The following is a 20,832-nucleotide window of genomic DNA, read 5'->3' as shown; positions in this document are numbered from 1 at the left end:
CAATATTGTACCCTTAAATTAAAGTCATGTGTTTTCAATGATAGTAGATTTTATCGATTTACTAGAACACGCCGCAAATCAGCAAGTCCAGAACAGAATACTGTACAGCCCTCTTTGTTGGATTATCAAACCTGCTGGCTCCAGAAGAAAGCACGCAAGTAATAGCCATGAGCTAATTAATTAGCTTTAAGCAGTTATTAATCATTAATTAGATAATTGCTTTTGGAATTTCTCTGGTTTTATTAAATGTGTGTTCTAGTTTAGCGCAACCTAAATTTGATGTATTGAGAGTATATTACAAATTAGTTTATTTGAAATATGGTCTGAAAGATAGAAATGTTAACACCAAGGAGTGTGGCCTTGTTAACACGTAACAGAACTAAACTCCGATTTTGAATGTCCCAAATCACAGTCATAAAGAGAAAAGTGTGTTGGGTAAATTGAGGGAGATGTTGCACATAATATATATAATTAATAATCTGTGTAATTAATCAGTATTACCATTGACTTTGTGTATAGTCAATGGTAATAATCTGTAAAATTAAACAACTGAACGAAGCGAGCGAAGCTCTTTGAGATCGGCCCTTATGCAAACTATGTAATCAGATAACTCAATAAAGGCTGAACATATTAAATCCAAACTCACCATGGTCATTTCGACACACAGTGAACATGTGTGTTATTACACAAACAAATTTCAAATTGATAATTCTTGTACAAACTAAAACCAATCTAAAATATATTATATAATAAGTTATATCTGTAACAAAATACAATTATTTAATTATAATACATTTTACAAAAAGCTTATAGCACTCTCTGCATTCAGTTGTTTTGGTATGAGTGATATGATATGTATATGACACTAACCCACGTCTTTCATACTCAGTGATACCAAAACATAGTCAAATTAAACTAACTCTAGAGAAGTTTAAGTTTAAACATATCACTTGCTTATTGAACGAGGTCGTTTTAGTTGGCTAACAACTTACTAAAAAGCGTACTCATTCTGCAAGCAAGGAGAGTATTTTTTTACAAAATATAACAAGTATTTTTTTATTACTTGACTCGTTATTTTTGCCATATAGACCTAGGTTGCTATGACGTATGGTGACAGTACAGTACAGGCCTGGCGAGTAGCCGCAAGCTATTTGCAGCGGTCACAGAGGAATTGTGGTGTAAACCAATCAGAAGCGGCGACGCTGCGGCCGACTGTAAACTGATGGCGTGGACGCTAACAAACAGCCTATTTTATTGTGTTATTTAAATAAAACCAATCAAAAAGAACTTGTTTTTAAATGGTTCCAATTTAAAACAAAAATACCCTGTCCACAGCAAACCTACAGTGCTACAGACTAAGCGAATTTCCTTTTGCCTGTTTGGTTTTAAATGACTGATATAAGTATAACAAGAACAAGAAACAAATTGTAAACAAAACACGATCCCTATGGAACAGATAGGGAATCCCTACAGTGCACCGGACAGAGCTAACATTAAAATTTGCTGCAGCTGTTCCATAAGGATGAGAAATCCACTAAAGGAGCATGTTTTATCCATGCACGATGTAACAACAAGATCAAGGTGTCCACGTTCTCTAGAACCACCTCTGAGTAATGAAATAATGTTATTGACCTACATAGCTTCATGTTTAAGCATTTATGATGCTTATTTGACGTAAATAAAACAGCAAAAAGCAGACGACGGACACGGAACTTTGAATTGTCAAACAAATAAACAAACATTAACCTCACTTTCAATACTTTTTATAATACAAGCATAGCATATTGGAAAGATCTTATTATAGAATAATTAGTCTACGCCAATTGTGATATTTTATTTTACTATATTGAGCTTAATATGAAGGATTCAGGAAAAACAGTTTTTATTTTTCGATCCACAACCGAAGTGAGCTCTAATGATAAAGATACTTATACTGAGGAATTAGAAAAGCGAGGTATCTTCACAAAAACTATACCTGTATTGGATTTTTCATTTAAAAACTTAGCATTATTAAATGAAAAACTCAACCATCCAGAACAATTCTCTGGTAAGTAAGTTTGGCCATTTCTTCTCACTTTTACATATAGACTAGCCTACTGCAAATAATTTGGGCTAGGCCTATGTATTATTATACCTAATAGACTTGGTTTCATCCTGAGATTTTACTTGGTTTGGGACTTACTTAGCCTATATCTTAACAGATTAATAGTTAGGAATCATAATAAGATAGGTAGTTCCACATTTTTACAGATCTATAATTTATTGTCAATAGCTCTAACCAAAACATTTCATTTGTCTAAATCTATCTCTCTGTTAATAAGTTAGGCCGGGCCTAGTGTGTCAGCCGAAAGGGACTAACTTATTTCATAACTCCCTTGTGTTGCGAGATGAATGTAAGACTTTAAACACTCTGTAGGTAGTATCTTATGATCAGTAGCAAGATTAAATATTACTAGTCCAGGATCTGAAGGGGGTTGAGTAGGCCTATGCATGTTTTAAAGCCTGACACAATTTTATATCTGGTTGTTATAGGCACTATAGTGAACATGAAAACACATGTTGTTGTCCCCCCGCGTGGTTGACATCCCCAAGGGAGAGTGGGAATGGCGGGGGCGCCCTTTACTATTACGCTTATAACTAGAGAACCATTTTAGATAGAACATTGAAACAAATGCCAAATTACTCACAAAAATATGACCTTCAAGAAAAGTTATACGGTACCCTAATGTTTGAATTTGTATCTTGGTTGGTTTTTTTATTAGGTAATACTAGTAGAACCTAGATAACAAGACTCTCATTAAGATTATTAAATAAGACTTTTTATCAAGGTTGGTTTCTTATTGAGGTTTTCAATAACATATTGTGTTTTGGGGGGAAATAAATTCAAGGGTATTTGAAAATTTTTAAGTTACTGTACTTGTTCCTACTTATTATCAAGGTTCTTCTTATCAAGGTTCCACAGTAGCATATTATTTTATGCTGAAGCAATAATATTCAATACTAAGCATAAACCAGTTTTGAAACTTATTTTGTAATAAAAAAATAAAAACAGGCCTAGGCCTACTTATAGAAATTCAAGCGATTACATAAAAAAAATTAGAAGTGTCGGTTCTGCAGATAGACTATGGCACTGCCCAGTGCCCATATGTAATTGTTTATAGCCTAGCCTACACATGGGATTTATAATTTTTATTACAATTTTTTATGATCATTTTAAATTATTAGGTACGGATCGTATGTTTAATGACGATGTACTGTTACAGAGAAAGTTTGTCTCATTTTACCTGGATTTATATTACCTACCTTTTTACTGATGGGGATTTATCACGCTTAACTTATTCCCTATATGGGAAATTCCCTTAAAAAACCAACCAAGATACGAATTTGAACATGATAACCTTTTTTGAAGGCCATATTTTTATGAGTCCTCTAAATTGGTGCTTGTTGCAATGTTCTATCGAAAACCGTTCTTGAGTTGTTAAGTGTTTTAGTAAACCCCACCACATTCCCACCCTCCCTCGGGGATGTCGACCACGCTAGGAGGCAACAACTTGCGTTTTCATGATCACTAAAGTGCCTGTAAAAAGAATCAGAAGTAAAATTGTGTCAGGCATTCCATGCATACACAACCCCCTTCAGATCCTGGACTTACAGTGTCATACAGTTAACAATGCAAACTTCCTCGCTGGCAGTTTCCATAGGCCTAATTCTACAACTATTCTAGGTCTTATTTTTACCAGTCCAAGATGTGTACGAGCTGTGATTAACGCAATTAGAACTCCTGACAACTTACGAAAAGAATGGCATGACCTAAATAATTTTTCAGTGGGTGAAACCACAGCCTGCTTGGCAAACGAATGCCTACAAATCAATACACAAGGAAGTTGCACTGGAAATGGAGTAAACCTGGCACCTATCATATTAAGCAGTAAGTAATTACAGAAATTCTAGAAGTGCATAGTGTCTTGATCATGTTTAGTCCTACTCTAACACCCTTTCCACCAACTCCATTTTTATAGGTAAATCTATATATAAAAGAGGAATTTTGTATATATTTGAACGTTATGGACTCCGAAACCGCTCGACAGATTGTAATGAAACTTTCAGGCATTATTAAGCATTATTCAAGGATGGTTTGTGTGAAGTTTGGTGCAGATCCGTCAAAAGGAGTTTCCCATGTTAACCTTATGAGTACTTATATTTAAATGGAATTAAAGAATCTTAACAGCTGGTTCAACTAAACAATTTGATTATGTGATGTTCAATAGCATTAAAAAGTTAAAAGGTTAACCTACAGGGTGCATCACTATTATTTCTTTAAATGTATGACAACAGCTAATTTGCTACTAAAAGGTGAGTGAGCGTAGCGAACGAACTTCACCCTGGAGGCGAGTTAGCGTAGCAAACGAGCTAAACCAGAAGGCAAGTGAGCGCAGCGAACGAGCTGCAACCTAAAGGTGAGTAAGCGTAGCAAACGAACTTCAACCATGACGTGACATCGTTGTATACGTGATTGACCGATGCAAATTAGCTCATCTTAAAAATGAACGAGCATTTGACATAAAACCACATTAGGACAGGACGACGTCTGTCGGACCAGCTAGTTTTCTATAAAAGTCACATTATGCCCAAGTTTAGTCCACTTTGTCAATTTATTAGTCCCCTAAAATGTATTATTACAAATGTAAAGCGTGTTGCAGCCAGGTATATAGATCTATTTGTAAAAATATCTATTTGTTTAAAGATCTCTGTTTCTCTTCTGTATTTCTCTAGGTATATTGAAAAAAATGTTTTTACCCTGATTTTTATCCTTTGATATATAGGCCTATTTTGTAAACAATAATATTAATGTTGATTGAAAATGTAAGCCCTATAGCATTCTAAATGGCAATGTACATTTGGAACATTTCAAACACACAATATATAGATCTACTTTGGGTAGGCCCCTACATGAATCAGTGTTAAAACTTGGTGGTTAACTAATCATTCAGTTGCTGGTAAGAATCCAAGAGAGATAGTTTTCAAACCAAGATGTAATTTGTCATTGATCAATCAATGCTCTTTAACAAGTCCCCCAGCTGTAGCAAATCTGCAGACTAAGCGAATTTCAATTTGCCTAATGGGATTGTTAATTAAATATGTCCATAAATAAAACATATTTATTACCCATTTTAAATATTACAAATTTAATGACTATTTAGTTTTGCTGCTACGATGAAAGTAAAAAGTTGTTTTTGTCCAAATGTTCCCTTAGGATGAAATGAATAATTTTGACAAGTTTGATTAACATATAAGCCTATTTATAAAACAAGCAAATCCAAACAGTTTTCTTTTTATTAATAACTAGCAGAGTACCCGTCCTTCGTATGAGGTTGGCATTTAAGTATAAAATGTTTATTGCAGCTATGCTCAAGCATTCTGTTTGCAATAGGGAAGGACACAGTTTGATAACATTCGCTTCTTAAAATTTAAGGTATACTATAGTATTACACATCTACCATAGCCATAATGTTCTACCACTAAAAAAAATGATTAATAATTTGCATCACAAATTATTCATGAAATTAAAAAAATAAACATAACTGTAATCAATCCTTCTTTGACAGTTCTCATTGCGTATCACAGTTTTTTGTGTCTGCTTAGTTCAAATTATATTAGCTGTTTTCATAGATGCAAAAAAATAGTGCTGCACCCTGTTGGTAAATCTTATAACCTTTTAATGCTTTTGCATATCATAGAACAAACCTTTTTATTTGAAACAGCTGACTAAATTTGTTTATTCCCTTTAAATATCATGAATACTCATAAGGTTCTGGTTAACATGGGGAACTACAGAGCCACTGGGGTGGAGCCCTAAAGGATTTTTGAGATAAGAATATGCCTATATGTTAATCGGGAATGTAAGCCATTATCATGCCAAATATCAGCCCAATCCGTCCAGTAGTTAATGCGTGATTGAACTTCAAACAAACAAACACACAAATAACTTTCACATTTATAATATTAGTAAGATAATAAACATGACAATCAAATGTATATTTTTTTTAATTTTCTCTGTAGCATTTAATTTTACAACGCTTCAATCTACAAAATTATTTATTTTTTAAGTTCTATGCAATGGTTGTATTAAAAATCATGCATTTCCATGTTTTAAGGTTAAAAATTTGAAAATATCAATTTTTGAACATTTGAAAACTTTATAATATCCTGTTCACATGACCCGATCTTGCTGGTCGTGAAGTTTATTCCTTCGCAAGTTTATCCTGCCCTACTCCAGATAATAAACATAATAAACATATTCTTCTTCTTCAGCCAAATTTTATTAAAATCAGACCAAAATTTCTATGAGTTATCGCATTCATGGACACACACACACACACACACACACACACACACACACGTATAAAAATCTATATATATATACAAATTAGAACAAAAAGCTAGTGTTTTTAGCTTCTGGGGATATCAAAACGAAAAGTTAAATCAGCCCTGGGCGCTGGGCAGGTCTTACCATGCCCCCTATGTTAATAGCTAGTTCCCCATAGCGAAATTCACTAAAAGGGCATTAGATCGTAACATGACCAGGGTTTGCACTGTTCCCTAACAAAAAAAATTTTGAAATGCTAAAGGAGTAGAAGATAGACACAAAATAAAAAAACATTACGACCTTTCAATGGGCCTACCTAAACGTAAATGCCCTGCTATATCCTAGTTTTATCTGTCATCCTGTGAAGCTATATAATCTAGATTTTTTAGATTATGCATTGAATTTTTTAGGAGTAATTTAAACTTAGTTAATAAGCGGTTAGGTAGTTATTGATTTAATGTTGAATCAGTGTTGCATTGAAGTTTAAGAATTATCACGGTAGTGGAAACATTAATTCCCAAGCCACCAATAAATAGTGACTACACTCTTACTGTGAACAATAGACAAAATTCTGTATTAGTAATTTCTTTAACAAATACAATGGTGTCATGTTTCTTTAGATTTCTTGCTTTACAAGTATTTTCTGGTCTTATCTTTTTAAGAGACTAACAAACCCATCGTGGCTTCGCTCAAGAAAATTTAAATTAAAAAGCTAAATGTTCAACCTGAGTAGGGCCTATACATCTTGTTTTTTTATTCATTAAAATATCTAGTGTAAAGAATTGGGAACTCCACTTGCAAGCTAAGTATAATCAAGATAGACAGTTTTTAATGTATGTAAAACAGTACAAAAAAATCTTTAAAAAAGTAGTAAAGAAGGCAAAAATAACTGCAAATGGTGACTACATAGAATAGTCTGAAAATAAGTCTAAAGCTGCTTGGCAAGTTGTTAATAAAGAACTTGGTCACGTAAAAAACAAAACTGATGGCAAATTATTTTTAATAAATAATGACAAAGATATATGTAATCCTCAGGATATAACTAGAATATTTAACACTTATTTCTTTGCCGAAACAGCTTTGAACATTAATGTACCAAAGGCCACCGTGCAAGGAGTTCATGAATCTGTTCGAGACTATTGTAGAGATGAAGGAATTTCATTCTGTAATCTGCAGCAGATTAGTAAGGAAGGGCGAAGTGAAAAAAAATATTCTTTCCCTAAAAAACAAAACTTCTGTGGGTTGGGATGAAGTACCAATCAAATTAATTAAAGCTGTAGTCCAGTCAGCAGGTAGTTTTAGATGGAAAAAGGTCGGAAGTTAATGAAACTTGGGGATGTTGTTCAGGGATGATAAATCAACATTTTCCTAAGTTTTGGACCTCGAGAACCCTGTGGAAAAAAGATAGTGGGAGAAAAAATTTAAAATTTTTGACACTTTTTTGCTTTTTTCTCAATAACTTTTTTCCCTTACTTCCTACCGAAAAAGCATACATTACACTTTTGTAGAGTGCTAAATTTCCTACAACTCTACAGTTCAAACATGTTTGTACGATAATTTGTCACTGAGCAATAGTATTTTTATATATTTTTAAAAATACACCAAAATATGCAAAAAGCCAGATTTTCTACTTATTTTTTCTGTTGCACGCAAATTATTACTAAATTTTGTAGTAATTATCGTTCCAGGTTATAAGCACCATATCCGGATACTCCCATACCTCACCCACCCCGCACTCAGCTGATCAAGATGGCTTTCTACACCCTGGTTTCACACTACCACAATATTACATTTCTATGTATTATAGGATATTTCACAATTACAATGATTAATATGTTGTTAAACACTATCATCAAAACATCCATCAGTCTGCAAAGTTTCTTTTCTGTCTTCACTAATCTTTGCTCACTAATTAGTAATTTTTGTCTCATATACTCTGTCGTGTTGCCGCACTGTGTTGCTTGAAGTTATATATTGGTTTTAGTCTCGTTTGGTTGGTAGTCTACCAGATATGCTCCTCACGTGGGCTATGAAGAGCTATGGAGGACTCACTGGTGGACGCGGAGTAAGCGATTCTGTGCTTTCTAGATGTACATTAGGCACGCTGTGTCTTCAAAGCATTTGTGACCAAGTAGAATTGTTCGCTGATTTTTGCTAAGAGACATCATCTGAGCAACATTTAGACATGAGACCAACCCGTGTAGTGTGAGACAACATGGCCATTGATAAACTGCTCGAAAGGTTCACTGAACATCCCCAATTCCCAGGAGATAGTTTCATTGAGCACAGGAATCATTGGTCATGTTGACGTTAACTGCCACTTCGCACGAGAGATAAGCATATCATGCATGAAGAAAATAATGGATAAAAATGTTGAAGAATTGAAACTCAAACGGATGGACGAGGTGGTGATTCTCACTTCTGTTTCATGCTTGTTGAAAATTTCTGGTAAAAAACTCACTGTCTATCCTCTCACTCTTTTCCAGCGTGTCTGCGTTGCAAAAATATTTGAGTAATATATAAATAAGGTCTTTAAGTTTGAACTCGCCCCCTTACCCATATCAAGCTTTATCGAGGAAGGAATGTGCAAGGGAACAAAGTCTGTAATGTACTCACTCTTCACTCCTATAGAAAAAGTAAACCTTGTTAACAGTAAATATAACATAAATAAATATATGTGGATGCGATGCTCACTGGTGTGGATTAACGTCCGCACTAGTGAGTACTACGACTATCCGCAGTACTATCCTGATAATTAGACCAATTCGTAAATTACAAGGAAAAATGTGGTTCGGATTCCACTATAAACTGTAGGTCCCTTAGTTGCCATTAGCTGTATGGGCTATTAATTAACAGCTGTGTCTAAGGAACATGTCGGCCTTAGTCACTAACAAGACTACAAGATCGCGCCACTCATCCTACACTCATCCTTCACTCATATTTGGGTTAAAATACGCACATAGTGGCGTCCCCATCTTAAATAATTGATAATTGATAATTGATAATTGATAACGTAATTAGAGGTTACATAAAGTGGTGTGGAACAAAACTCCTACAAGCATATAAGGACGCCGACGTGATTATCGTCAACACCGCCATATCCAAGGCTAGCGAATTCGACAGTGTCGTCAATACTGTTCAAAATGTAGACACACTTATTCTCTTGACAACATTAGGAACTAATACAAATAACGTATATCTTCATAAAAAGTGAAAGAGGCACATATCCCAGTGTCCTCTACTCTCCAAGTTTCTGCTCCTTTCCTCCACACAGCAGGTGGTTTCGATAACACCTCAGCTGCGAAGAGTAACTAATATCAATACCAAAAAGATCTGAATATGGTTGGTTTTTATCGGAGAACAAAATTAGTATTTGAGAATTGGGGTTGGGTTTGGAAAGGGTGGGTAGTATGGTGGGGGAGGGTGTATCCAAATATGGTGCTTATAACTTGGAACCATAATTACTACAAAATGTAGTGATAATTTGCGTGCAACAGAAAAAATATGTAAGAAATCAGTTTTTTTTTCATAATTTGGTGATTTTTTTTTTTAAATACATTAAAATAAAAATATTGCTCAGGAACAAATTATTGTACAAACATGTCTGAACTGTAGAATTGTAGGAAATTTAATGCTCTACAAAAGTGTAATGTATGCTTTTTCGGTAGGAAGTAAGGGAAAAAAAATATTGAGAAAAAACGAAAAAAGCAAAAAAGTGTCCAAAATTTTGAAGTTTTTCCCCCACCATCTTTTTTCCACAGGGTCCTCGAGGTCCAAAACTTGGGAAAATGTTGATTTATCATCCCTGAACAACATCCACAAGTTTCATTAACTTCCGACCTTTTTCAATTTAACGCCTGTTTTTTTCTACCTGCCGACTGGACTACTGCTGTAAATTTAATTTCTGAACCCTTAATTATTATCATAAATCAGTGTTTAACAAATGAAATTTTCCCAGACAAACTTAAATACTCACAAATAACTCAAATTTTCAAAAAAGGCTCTAGGTCAGATATCAACAATTAAAGTCCAATATCAGTTTTAAGCAATTTTTCTAAAGTCTTTGAAAAAGTTATAAATAACCAATTAGTTTGTTTCTTTGAACATAATAATCTGTTTTATCAAAATCAATTTGGTTTCAAGAAAAACCTTGGAACAAATACAGCTCTTGTACACTTTATTAATGAGGTATCGGAGGCTTTGGATGGGTCAAGGAATGCAGCTGGTGTCTTCTGTGATCTGTCCAAGGCCTTTGATTGTGTCGATCATTCGCTTTTGCTACAAAAACTACATGACTATGGAATTTCAGGAAGTTGTCTTTCCCTAATTAGATCATACCTTTCAGATCGGAAACAAAGAACTGTAATTTCTGATGGAGGAACCAGGCATTTCTCACATTGGAAATGTATAAAGCTTGGGGTGCTTCAAGGCTCCATTTTAGGTCCCCTTTTCTTTTTAATTTACATAAATGACCTCCCTAAAGCTATTAATAGAGATCTGATTCTGTTTGCTGACGATACTACTGCAATCATTAAAGAAAATAATAGAGAAGAGCTTCTTACATCTCTCACAGAAGTTATGAAAGAAATGGAAAATTGGTTTAAAATAATTAATTGCTTTAAACTCAATGTGGATAAAACCCAAATTATCAAATTTTCAGCCAGAAGTGAAAGAGAATTAAATAGTTTTTCCAATTTAGTCCATTCAAATAAATTCCTAGGCATTCATCTAAATGAACATATTAACTGGAAGGTGCATATAGATGTTATAAAGAAAAAAAATAGATCTGCATCATCTGTATTTGTCCACTTGAGAGAATGTGTCACCATTGAAGTACTTAAAATGGTTTATCATGCCTATGTAGAATCCATCTTGAGGTATGGTGTGATTTTGTGGGGACAGGCAACTGATGCAAAAACTATTTTCAGACTTCAGAAAAGAATTATCCGATTTATGACTAACTCCCACCCCAGAAGTCCTTGTAAATTACATTTTCAAAATTTAACCCTTAGAGTGCCAGGCGAGAAATAAAAGTAACGCTCAAAAAATGCCGATGATTTTTCCCGAAGGTCGCGCTAAAAGTGCCGAGCGCGATCTGGCGGTTTTTAGGTTAAAATTTCGTAAAAATCGAATTTTCGATATTTCGACCAACGAAAATCGATGTATCGCATCTAGTAACTTTCGACTCAATGTTAATATATGGGTTAAAAGAATCCGAGTATCCGTTCGGTTGTTATAACAGCTGTTCGATCATTACGAAACGTCCGGTCAGCCGGACGTTGGCACTTTTGGCTCGTTCTAAAAACGTCCGGTCGGCCGGACGTCGGCACTTTTGGCTCGTTTTAAAAACGTCCGGTTCCCCGGACGTTGGCACTCAAAGGGTTAAAAATCCAAACACTCACAGGACTACCGGTATACATATTTGAATTATTAAATTACATACACAATATAAAAAATAACCTCCCGGATTCATTCAAATTCACACACAACTATAGTACAAGAAACGAAACAATTTTTCAGATTACCAAATCACCGTTTGACCTAATTTGAAAAAAGTCCTTTGTATGCAGGTTTAAAAATGTATAATAAACTACCGGTATATTATAAAATAATGAGTTCAAACAAGTTTCAAGAAACATTGAAAAATGGACTCCTTGAACGTGCGTTTTATAAAATAGAAGAATTTTATAACCATCCCTTGAGTTAATTTTTTGTTTTTTAATTTGTTTAACTACTGTATTAACATTATTTGGCTAGGTATCTTTTTCCTGTTACTTTGTATTTTTCTAGTCTAGGCTCAATTTTGACAATGTACCTGTTCTATATGTTATCACATCTAAAAGAATGTTATGTGCAAATAAATAATGTCTAATGTCCAATGTCTTCATTTAAAGGCGGCTCCAGACATTCACCAAGCACCGAACACAGGAGTAGTGTGGATAGGTGTTTGTCTATTTGGCAAGCCACGGGCGTCGCCGCCATAGGGGACATGGGGGACGCGTCCCCCCCAATATTTGAAAAGTCAGTTTTGTCCCCCCTGTCGCAAATTTTAAAAGGAATTATAAAAATCATACAGAATGCGTGTTCACCTGATCGATCCCTGCCAGCAAGCAAGGTGCTCGCTCCGCTGTATGAATCGGAAGCGTACGACGTTGTGCAGCGGTGGGGGGCTGTACCGATCCACGATCCTCGAGTTGCACTGGATCCCTAGACGCTTGTCTAGACGTTGCTTCTTCTTCTCGCGTTTCAGTCGGCAGTTGTTGATACTACAGTATTTAGATGTACGTTAAGTTAACCTTTTTCTCCTCGTGTGTTTTATGTGTAGTATCGGTTATACAGTTCTTTTAATTTAAACTTTTTGGAAGTATGTACGTTGAACTGGTTCTTGACAAATGAAAAATGAAACGAGCAGAAGGACAACGAAATTTGTTATCATTTTTTTAAAAACAAAAAAAGGACAATGGTAAGTAAATACAGTATTATATATTTTTGTAAAAGATAACAAGAATTTTTCCGTAGATAGTTATTGATTTCATGTTACGGAATTAGAATTAAAAAAAATTATAGGCCTACCAAAAGTAGGCCTAAATCAGAAGACAATATTTTAAAAGTGATCTTGGTGTCATTTGTTATTCTAACAGGTAGTTCGGAAGTCTTATTAAAAATGTAACTTTGTTATAGATCAAGAAACTGACGAAGATCACGATTTTACACCTGAACAGAAGAAAATATTGTCGCCATCAAATTCTGGAGCTGTATCATCGTTTGTTTGCTCTCCATCAGCACGGCAAGATGGAGGAAACAACCAAGACGTAGTGGCATCAGTTGACTGCTCTATTCGTCACACTTCTCCTCATCAGCCTCAAATTCTACCAGGGGATTTTCCGGTGCAAAAACTTTCAGGTAGAGTGCTGAAATTTCAGACCAGTTGGTATGAGAGATTTCCTTGGCTACATGTGGCTGGAGCTGAAGGGGTAAGCTGTTTTTACTGTACAAGATATGCTCAGTTGTGCCCAGCAAAAACGCTGGCTACCAAAGCAGATAAGGCTTTTAGTGAAAAAGGGTTCAGTAACTGGAAAAAAGCTATTGAAAAGTTTGGAAACCACCAAACGAGTGATGCTCATTGCCAAGCTGTTTTAAGCTACTCTCAGTTACAAGCACCTATTGAGTCACAACTCTCACATGTTAAACTCGAACAACAAAAACTTGCTTCAGAATCTCTTATGACTATAATAAGTAGTGTAAAGTATCTCGTTAGACAAGGTATGGCAGTAAGAGGACACAAAAATGATGAAGGAAATCTAATGGAACTATTGAAGGTTCGCTGTGAGGACAAGCCGTCTTTGAAACGGTGGCTAGAAAAAGATATTACCTATACTCACCCTACTATACAAAACGAAATCATACAGATATTGGGAAATGAAATCATATCCAGTATAGTTCAGAGCATTAAATTAAGCAACCCTTTGATGTACTCTGTCATTTGTGATGGGACGCGAGATATTGCTGGCAATGAACAGGTCAGTGTTTGTGTCAGGTGGGCTGATGCTGATCTCGAACCTCATGAAAGTTTTTTAGGCTTTTATGAATCGGCAAATACCTGTGGAAAAGATATAGCAGCTCTTATTTTTGACGTGTTGCTTAGATTGGAGCTCCCTTTGTCCAATCTTCGTGGGCAAACTTACGATGGAGCTGGTAACATGAGTGGTATCCATAAAGGAACTCAGTCGGTAATAATAGAGAAACAACCACTTGCTGACTACATTCACTGTGGTGCTCACTGTGTCAATCTAGTAATGAAAGCAAGCTGTGAGACTTCAAGAACCGTCAAAAACGCAATGGATTGGGCTCATCAGTTAGGAGTATTGTTTTCGAACACAAAAGCTAAAGATGAATACAAACATATAGTTGAAGATGCAGCTCAAGGTCCAGTCAGTAATATTGCAAAAATAAAACCTCTGTGTCCCACAAGATGGATATACCGGAAAGGGCAAATCAATGAAATTTTGCAAAAGTATCCATTAATTTTGAAAACTTTGAATGAACTCACAGAACGTAAGTACGAAGGAGCCAGTGGTTTGTTGAGTGTGTTTGAAGATGGGAACACGTACTTAGGCCTGATTATGGGTAGAAAAGTTGTTGAACTTTTGGAACTACTGAACAAAAGTTTTCAAGGTGAGAAGAAAACAGTGGTTGGATTATATGAATCTGTTAAACTCATTGTTGATGGTCTGCAAAACCTCAGAACCAACCAGCAGTTTTCTTCTGTCTACGAAGAGTGTGCCAAGTCCATAGCTGAGCTAGGCCTAGAAGAATTAAGGCTCCCAAGACGAAAGAAAGTGCCTAAAAAGATATCTGAGGGAAATGCTAATGACTACGGCTACGAGTTTACTTCAACAGAAGAACATTTCAGACGGGAGTACTTTGAAGTCATTGACACGGCTGTACATGGTCTCAAAACTCGCATACTTGAACAGGCTGGTATGAAAAAACAGATTCAGCTCGAGAAAGTCCTGCTAAGAAGAGACGGTTATGATGTCAGTGTGCTAGCGCCATATCCGGAAATCAACGTTCAAACGTTGAAGTCAGAACTTGAGCTTTTCCACCTAAGAAACAAGGTGCTGAATTTAAAAGACGCCAAGGACGTTCTGACCTCTATGACGAAAGAGGTGAGGGAGCTATTCTCCAATGTTGAAGTTCTGGTGAGGTTAATGCTTGTGTGTCCAGCTTCAAGTTGTGAAGCAGAGCGAAGCTTTAGTGCTCTGCGAAAACTGAAGACGTACCTCAGATCCACCATGACTCAAAAAAGATTGAATCACGTTGCTCTTGGTTACGTCCACAAAGACGTATTAGACAAGGTGGACAAAAAACGGGTTGCAAAACTGTTCATTTCAAAATGCGAAACTAGGAGAAACGTTTTTGGTTCCATCAAGGATAGTAAATAATGAAATAAAGAAAAGTTAATGTTTATAATGTAATATGAGTGTGTGTGTGTTAAATAAAGCATATTAAACCTGAAAATACGTTTTTACCTAATACCTGTGTAAACATTTTATTTAGTATCAGTTTTAATTATATGCTTAAATATGTTTTGAGGCCAAAAACAATTGTTTTCAATAAAAATCCTGCTTGTAAAATGAAAGATTGTGGGTTTAAATATTTGTGTTCAAACATCATTTTAAGATCACAATTTTTCAAAAAATTTCCTTTACTTAATGTACGTCAAACTGACAAAGATTTCACATATCATTAAGGTCCTCTTAATCCGTTATAACTATTAGAATAAATAAGTGTGCCTACGGTATTATAATCATAAAAATAACAATCCAACGTTATATAGTAATTGAATGGCATAAAGGCGAGCAATTTCGTCCTCTTTGTGTTTCCTCTATGTTTTCTTCCTCTCTGGTCTCTGCACTCGTTTGCAGCTGTGCTGTATGTTGCTTTGTTTCGACCTAAGTTTTACAAGGTTTTACCTAACCTCTCTCAGTGTTTTGTTTTTGTCACGTAACAACTTTACACATGTTTTTATATGACAAAATAGTTACAAATATTAATTATATAGACATTTTTTTGAGAGGAAATACTATGTATTTTCTTTAAATCCATGCTTAAAACAGTGTTTTCAGAGGCAGTATTTTCAAACATTTTTCCGGGGGAGTGCCCCCGGACCCCCCGTTTGCAAACCCCCCGGAAGGACACGCCCTTGTCCCCCTCAAAGTTCTGATGCTGGCGACGCCAATGTGGCAAGCAGCTACATTTATGCTTGTGTTTTCCCTTTCATTGACGGTATTTTTGCACACATCAGAGTGAAAGAATATATTTGCTATTCCCGAAACTAACGGTTGCACAGAAAACAACACATGTGTGTAGACGTCTACTCGTTACTCGGCAAATAGCAAGACAACTAGGTCGCCAAACATAAAATATTTTGTGCTTTGGGAATGGTGTATGTCCGGAGCCGGCATTACTATTAAAAATGTGTTTTGTAGTAAAACACTTTTTCAAGCCACAAAAATGGGCTAATGTAAATATTTTCATTTTGTGTGATAAAATATAACCAGCTGTTCCCTTAATTAATAGTGCAGATTCAAAAGTACTCATGTGTTCAAATGTAAACAAATCTTTTCTCCATAAAGATAACATGAGAACTTAAAAAACCACTGGGGCAGAGCCCTGATGGAATTTCTTGATTTTAAACGCTTCTTATTGCACACCTAGAGGTTGATTGGAACCTCCATGCCAATTTCTGAGTTGTTACGGCTTGCAGTTTTTTGAGATACAGTGATCAGTAAGTGAGTGGTATTTGTCTTTTATAAGTATAAATTAAAGAATTTTTTGATCGAATAAGGTCGTTCCACCAGCCAGTCTCGTAGTCCCTGTTTTAGTGTGTTTCCTCCCATAGTATGTCTGTCTCATCTGTCTGATGACTGCAGGTGCCCCCAGTAAGCCGTTGCTGCTGCCCTGTGGCAACCTGAAGATGGACACTCTAGAGAAGCTACTGGCCGAGGGGGGAGTGAGTACAGAGGCTGTGGAGGTGTATGAGACTGTACCTCACCCCCAGCTAGAGTCTCTTCTGTGTTCAGCTCTGGCTGAGACTGTACCCACTCATATGGCGTTCTTTAGTCCTTCAGGAATACATTACTCGTACCCTATATTGAAAAAATTAAACATCGACTTGGATAAAATCAAGGTAATTCAGATGCCTTGATTGTGTTCTATAAGAAGTTTCATGATTTTTTGGGACTGATACTTTGAAATGAATCACTCTATATGGCATAATGCAAGTATTACCCAGGGCCGGTTTAACCCATACGCGAACTACGCGTTCGCATATGGCGCCAACGGGGCACAATTTTCTAAATTTTGTAAACAACTTTACTGAAAAGTGAACAACTTAATTTTGTTTTTTTTTGCTCTGGTTTCAAGTATTCAAAGCACCACACCAAAGGCATTTATTCTGTTTGTACCAATAGCACTTGAAAAAATGTGTATACTTGTACAGCACTTCAACTCAAGGCATTGATTTACAGTTTCGATTTGTAGTGAGCTGACACAGCGTACAGCGTGGTGCCTGTGGGTTTATTTCATGACTCATGCTCGAGATTATCGCGACCTAAGAGATGCTAAAGAAATGAAAGTACGACCGAGACAAGTAAAAAACAATTCTCCTATGAAAGTGATGATACTTTATACTGATAGCCTGTACAGGACGAGAAGACGTCGTTCAAAGTTAACTTATTTTTTGTTATTTTAGATACAGCAATAGCGTCTTTGAAAGAAAGATTCCACCTAATAGAAGAACCCAGCAAGGGGTTTGAGTTTTTGTATGCAGTTGGTTCCCTAAAAGACTGGGAAAGTGCAAAGTTGCGCGATCAGCATGTCAACTCTTAGAAACTATTCTTAGTGACGGAGAAGAACAAGATATTGGTGGCAATGACCTCTTCAAAGAGCTTGAAGTTTTTTTCCCGGATGTTCGACTCAAAGGCAGGTTTACCAGCAGAAGCCTTAGGCTACATTACAACCAATGGCTACGTACTTTCCCTAACATTTTTGTAAGTTTAAGGATTCTTCTAACTTTGCCGGTTTCTGTGGCGACCGGTGAACGGTCATTCTCCAAGTTAAAACTCATCAAGATGTATAAGGTCTACGATCTTGCAGGAGCACTTGGTTGGCTTATCACTAATGGCAATAGAAAATGATGTTCTGAACCAGATTGATACCGACTCAGCAATTAAAGAATTTTCCATTATCAAAGCTAGGAGAGTTAATTTTTAACTGGTAAGAACTTTTGAACTGTTCAAATTGAACATTCTGTATTCTTTTTGTCAAGGTAATACTTAAATTTGGTTTTTCATGTTTTCTAAATGTTTAATGTATTCAATTAAAAATTCCTCTCTTGTCATCTACCCTACACCTGTTTTTCATTGCAATAGGCTTTATAAAAACTTGTATTGTATCCAAGTTATCCTGAAAAAATTGATTTCACATGTAGAAATAAATTGTTGACTTTGGGTTTTGCTAAAGTGTATATGATGAGTAAAAGTGCAAAAGTGTTAAATTTTTGTGAATAATAAACAGTAGTTGAAAAAATTCTTTTATTACAAGTATTCTTCTAACCTAAACTTATAAAAAGGTTCTACCCAAAATGTTTGGGGAAAAAATTTTCACATATAGGATTAAGTTATGTTCATGGGGGTGGGAGAGTTCTATGTGGCGCTGATTCGGGTGTTCGCTTGACTCTGAAAAATTCCAAGAACCGGCCCTGGTATTACCTTTGACAATTTAGGGAACTAGACATTCCATCACCATGTTAAAAATTGTGATCAGTTTTAGAAGCAAAATTGACATAGTGTAATTGAGCCTCAAAAAGAGTGTACTGATGTAAATTAATGACATATTTTGAATTACACCAACCAAGTCTGACTTACCTAATGTAAACAAAACATTGCACACTCTTGAGTGGCTCATGGATGAGATGTATGCACTTCAGTATTCAAGAGTCAGTTGGTATATTACTTTATATAATTTGAACTATCTATATACCGTACTTAATACAATAAGGGGTTTCACTGTTACACCCCTTTACCAACTGATGTGTCATTTGAACGCTTATGACCTAGCAGAGAAAGAATGGTCACTAAAAAGGTAATTTCCTGTAGGGCTTTGCCCTCTTGCGTTTTGTAAACCACAGTCAGAATGTACACAAGGGACAAAACCGTTTATGAATGATTGATTTTAGCTATCCTACTATATATTATTTTATTGTAACTTGATTGAGGTAGGTAAATTATTCACTGTGGATGTCAAACTAAACAAATTTAATTTAAGCCAGTACATTACCGGTAGTAGTTTTATTCCCTATGTACTGCATTATTCATTTTGCTTCAGAAACCAGTTTTAAACACAATTAAAATGTGCAATTTGCAAACGGGCCCCCTCGTTATTAATTATTACATTATACCTAACACTGTATGAATCTACTTAATGATGGTTAGTTGAAGAACTTGAATGCATAAATTATTTGTCTGATTTATTTTACAGTGGGTTTCTATAGGACCTACCACAGCTGCAGCTCTACAGTCATATCAGCTGACTGTGCATTGTACAGCTGACAAACTCACCCCACAGTGCCTGGCTCAGTCTATAGCCTCATCATGACTCAAGTAGCTACCGCTTTTACACCAGAGTAGGCCTACACAACAGCAATATGTTTCAAACTTGCTGTAATAGTATATTACGTTAATAGTCCTATAAAAAAAGGGTTTACAGGAAGAGTGTTGTCATTACCTTCCAGACAAAGTTGGGTGCTGGATTACCATACGAGTCCGGTAAACACATTTTGGGTGAGTGACTGGCCTACAATATTTTGCGCCATATTACTCTAAGCGAAATTAACAATAAAAACTCTATACAATTCCTTATATTTTCACGACTAAAGGACTAACAATCACTCATAACCTCTAAGAGAGGTTATGTGTTTGTTTAAACCACTCATAGCCATATATAATCAGCTGGTTGGTGTCCAAACTCATTACAGTACAGTAGTATGTAATGAACCCCCTTTTGATTAAGTTGGTGGCAAACAGCTAATTTCTGGATTAAACCCTTGCGTGGGATGTTTGTTAAAACAGTGTAGTGTGGTGTAAACAAAATAATGTAACAACTCCTTGTGGAAACAAAATAATTGTTGTAAATACTGAAAAACTGCTAAAAACGTCAGAATGATTTAATCAAAAAACAAAAGTTCTTTGAACTGGTGTGAGCTTTTGCTCCAAACTTTACTCAAAATTTGCAAACTCCTGTGTAAATGTGGCTTATAAGTCAGTAACCAATGTTTTTTTTTTTCTTTACTTAATAATGCTGACTTTAGTTGATTAGTTTTATAGATTTTTATGATTTATCTTTCTTTTTTGTTACATTGATAAGGGTGTGTTAAAAGTTTATTATTAGATACTTTTACAAATCAGTAAATCTTGCCAGTAGTATTTGTTTTGCAAAAAAAAAAAAGTATTAAATGCTTTTACAACATGTGACATGTAACACTCTACATGTCACATCATTATAATTTTTGATAATTTTTTGGGGCATTATATTAAAAATTCACTTCTCCTTTTCCTATAGTTGTGCATCACAATCTCGAGTGATTTTTAAAATCCGCTATATACCATTGTTTTGTACAGATATTAAAAAAATATCAGGTTTATTGCAAGAATAAAGCACGAGCATTCGACAGACAGAGAAAATATTCATCCTTATTTCATAACTGAGCCAAGTTTAAGGTTCCTTTTGGCTCTTCCCAGATAGATTTTAACTTTAATTAGTCTATATTTTTCTTACCAAAAATACATATACTATCTGGTTCAGTTCACACAAATATGCTAACTGAAATACACTTAATACATATTTTGTTTTTAAATTAGGCATAATTTATTTTCTCCTTGAATCTGGAGTTTTGACAGTGG

At 35.4% G+C, this 20,832-nt stretch overlaps 1 protein-coding gene across 3 annotated transcripts; it reads left to right on the top strand.

The window, feature by feature from the left end:
- The first annotated feature begins 1,535 nt into the window (after positions 1-1,535).
- On the top strand, positions 1,536-20,750 carry LOC128983390 (uroporphyrinogen-III synthase-like). Of its 3 annotated transcripts, none has more exons than XM_054402656.1 (5): positions 1,536-2,047; positions 3,827-3,928; positions 13,049-13,270; positions 16,804-17,060; positions 19,412-20,750. In XM_054402656.1, the coding sequence occupies exons 1-5, from the start codon at positions 1,858-1,860 to the stop codon at positions 19,526-19,528; spliced, it is 888 nt and encodes a 295-aa protein (XP_054258631.1). In that variant the 5' UTR covers positions 1,536-1,857; the 3' UTR covers positions 19,529-20,750. The 3 variants fall into 3 exon arrangements, with proteins under 3 accessions (XP_054258631.1, XP_054258630.1, XP_054258632.1); XM_054402655.1 differs by having other exon boundaries at positions 3,725-3,928; XM_054402657.1 differs by lacking the exon at positions 13,049-13,270 and having other exon boundaries at positions 1,542-2,047; positions 3,725-3,928.
- Positions 20,751-20,832: the final 82 nt, after the last annotated feature.

The sequence above is a fragment of the Macrosteles quadrilineatus genome, unplaced genomic scaffold, assembly GCF_028750875.1.
Source record: "Macrosteles quadrilineatus isolate MER2022 unplaced genomic scaffold, UCM_ALF_1.0 Scaffold_1__1_contigs__length_201487025, whole genome shotgun sequence".
Classification (NCBI taxonomy): Eukaryota; Metazoa; Arthropoda; class Insecta; order Hemiptera; family Cicadellidae; genus Macrosteles; species Macrosteles quadrilineatus.
The sequence above is the reverse complement of the archived record's forward strand: the minus strand, read 5'-3'. Positions and strand labels throughout refer to the sequence as shown.

Coding starts and splice junctions, on each gene's coding strand:
- LOC128983390 (XM_054402655.1), top strand. CDS start 1,858: ATGAAGGATTCAGGAAAAACAGTTTTTATTTTTCGATCCACAACCGAA. Junction 3,929..13,048: donor GGCACCTATCATATTAAGCA/GTAAGTAATTAC, acceptor ACTTTGTTATAG/ATCAAGAAACTGACGAAGAT. Junction 17,061..19,411: donor TCGACTTGGATAAAATCAAG/GTAATTCAGATG, acceptor TTTATTTTACAG/TGGGTTTCTATAGGACCTAC.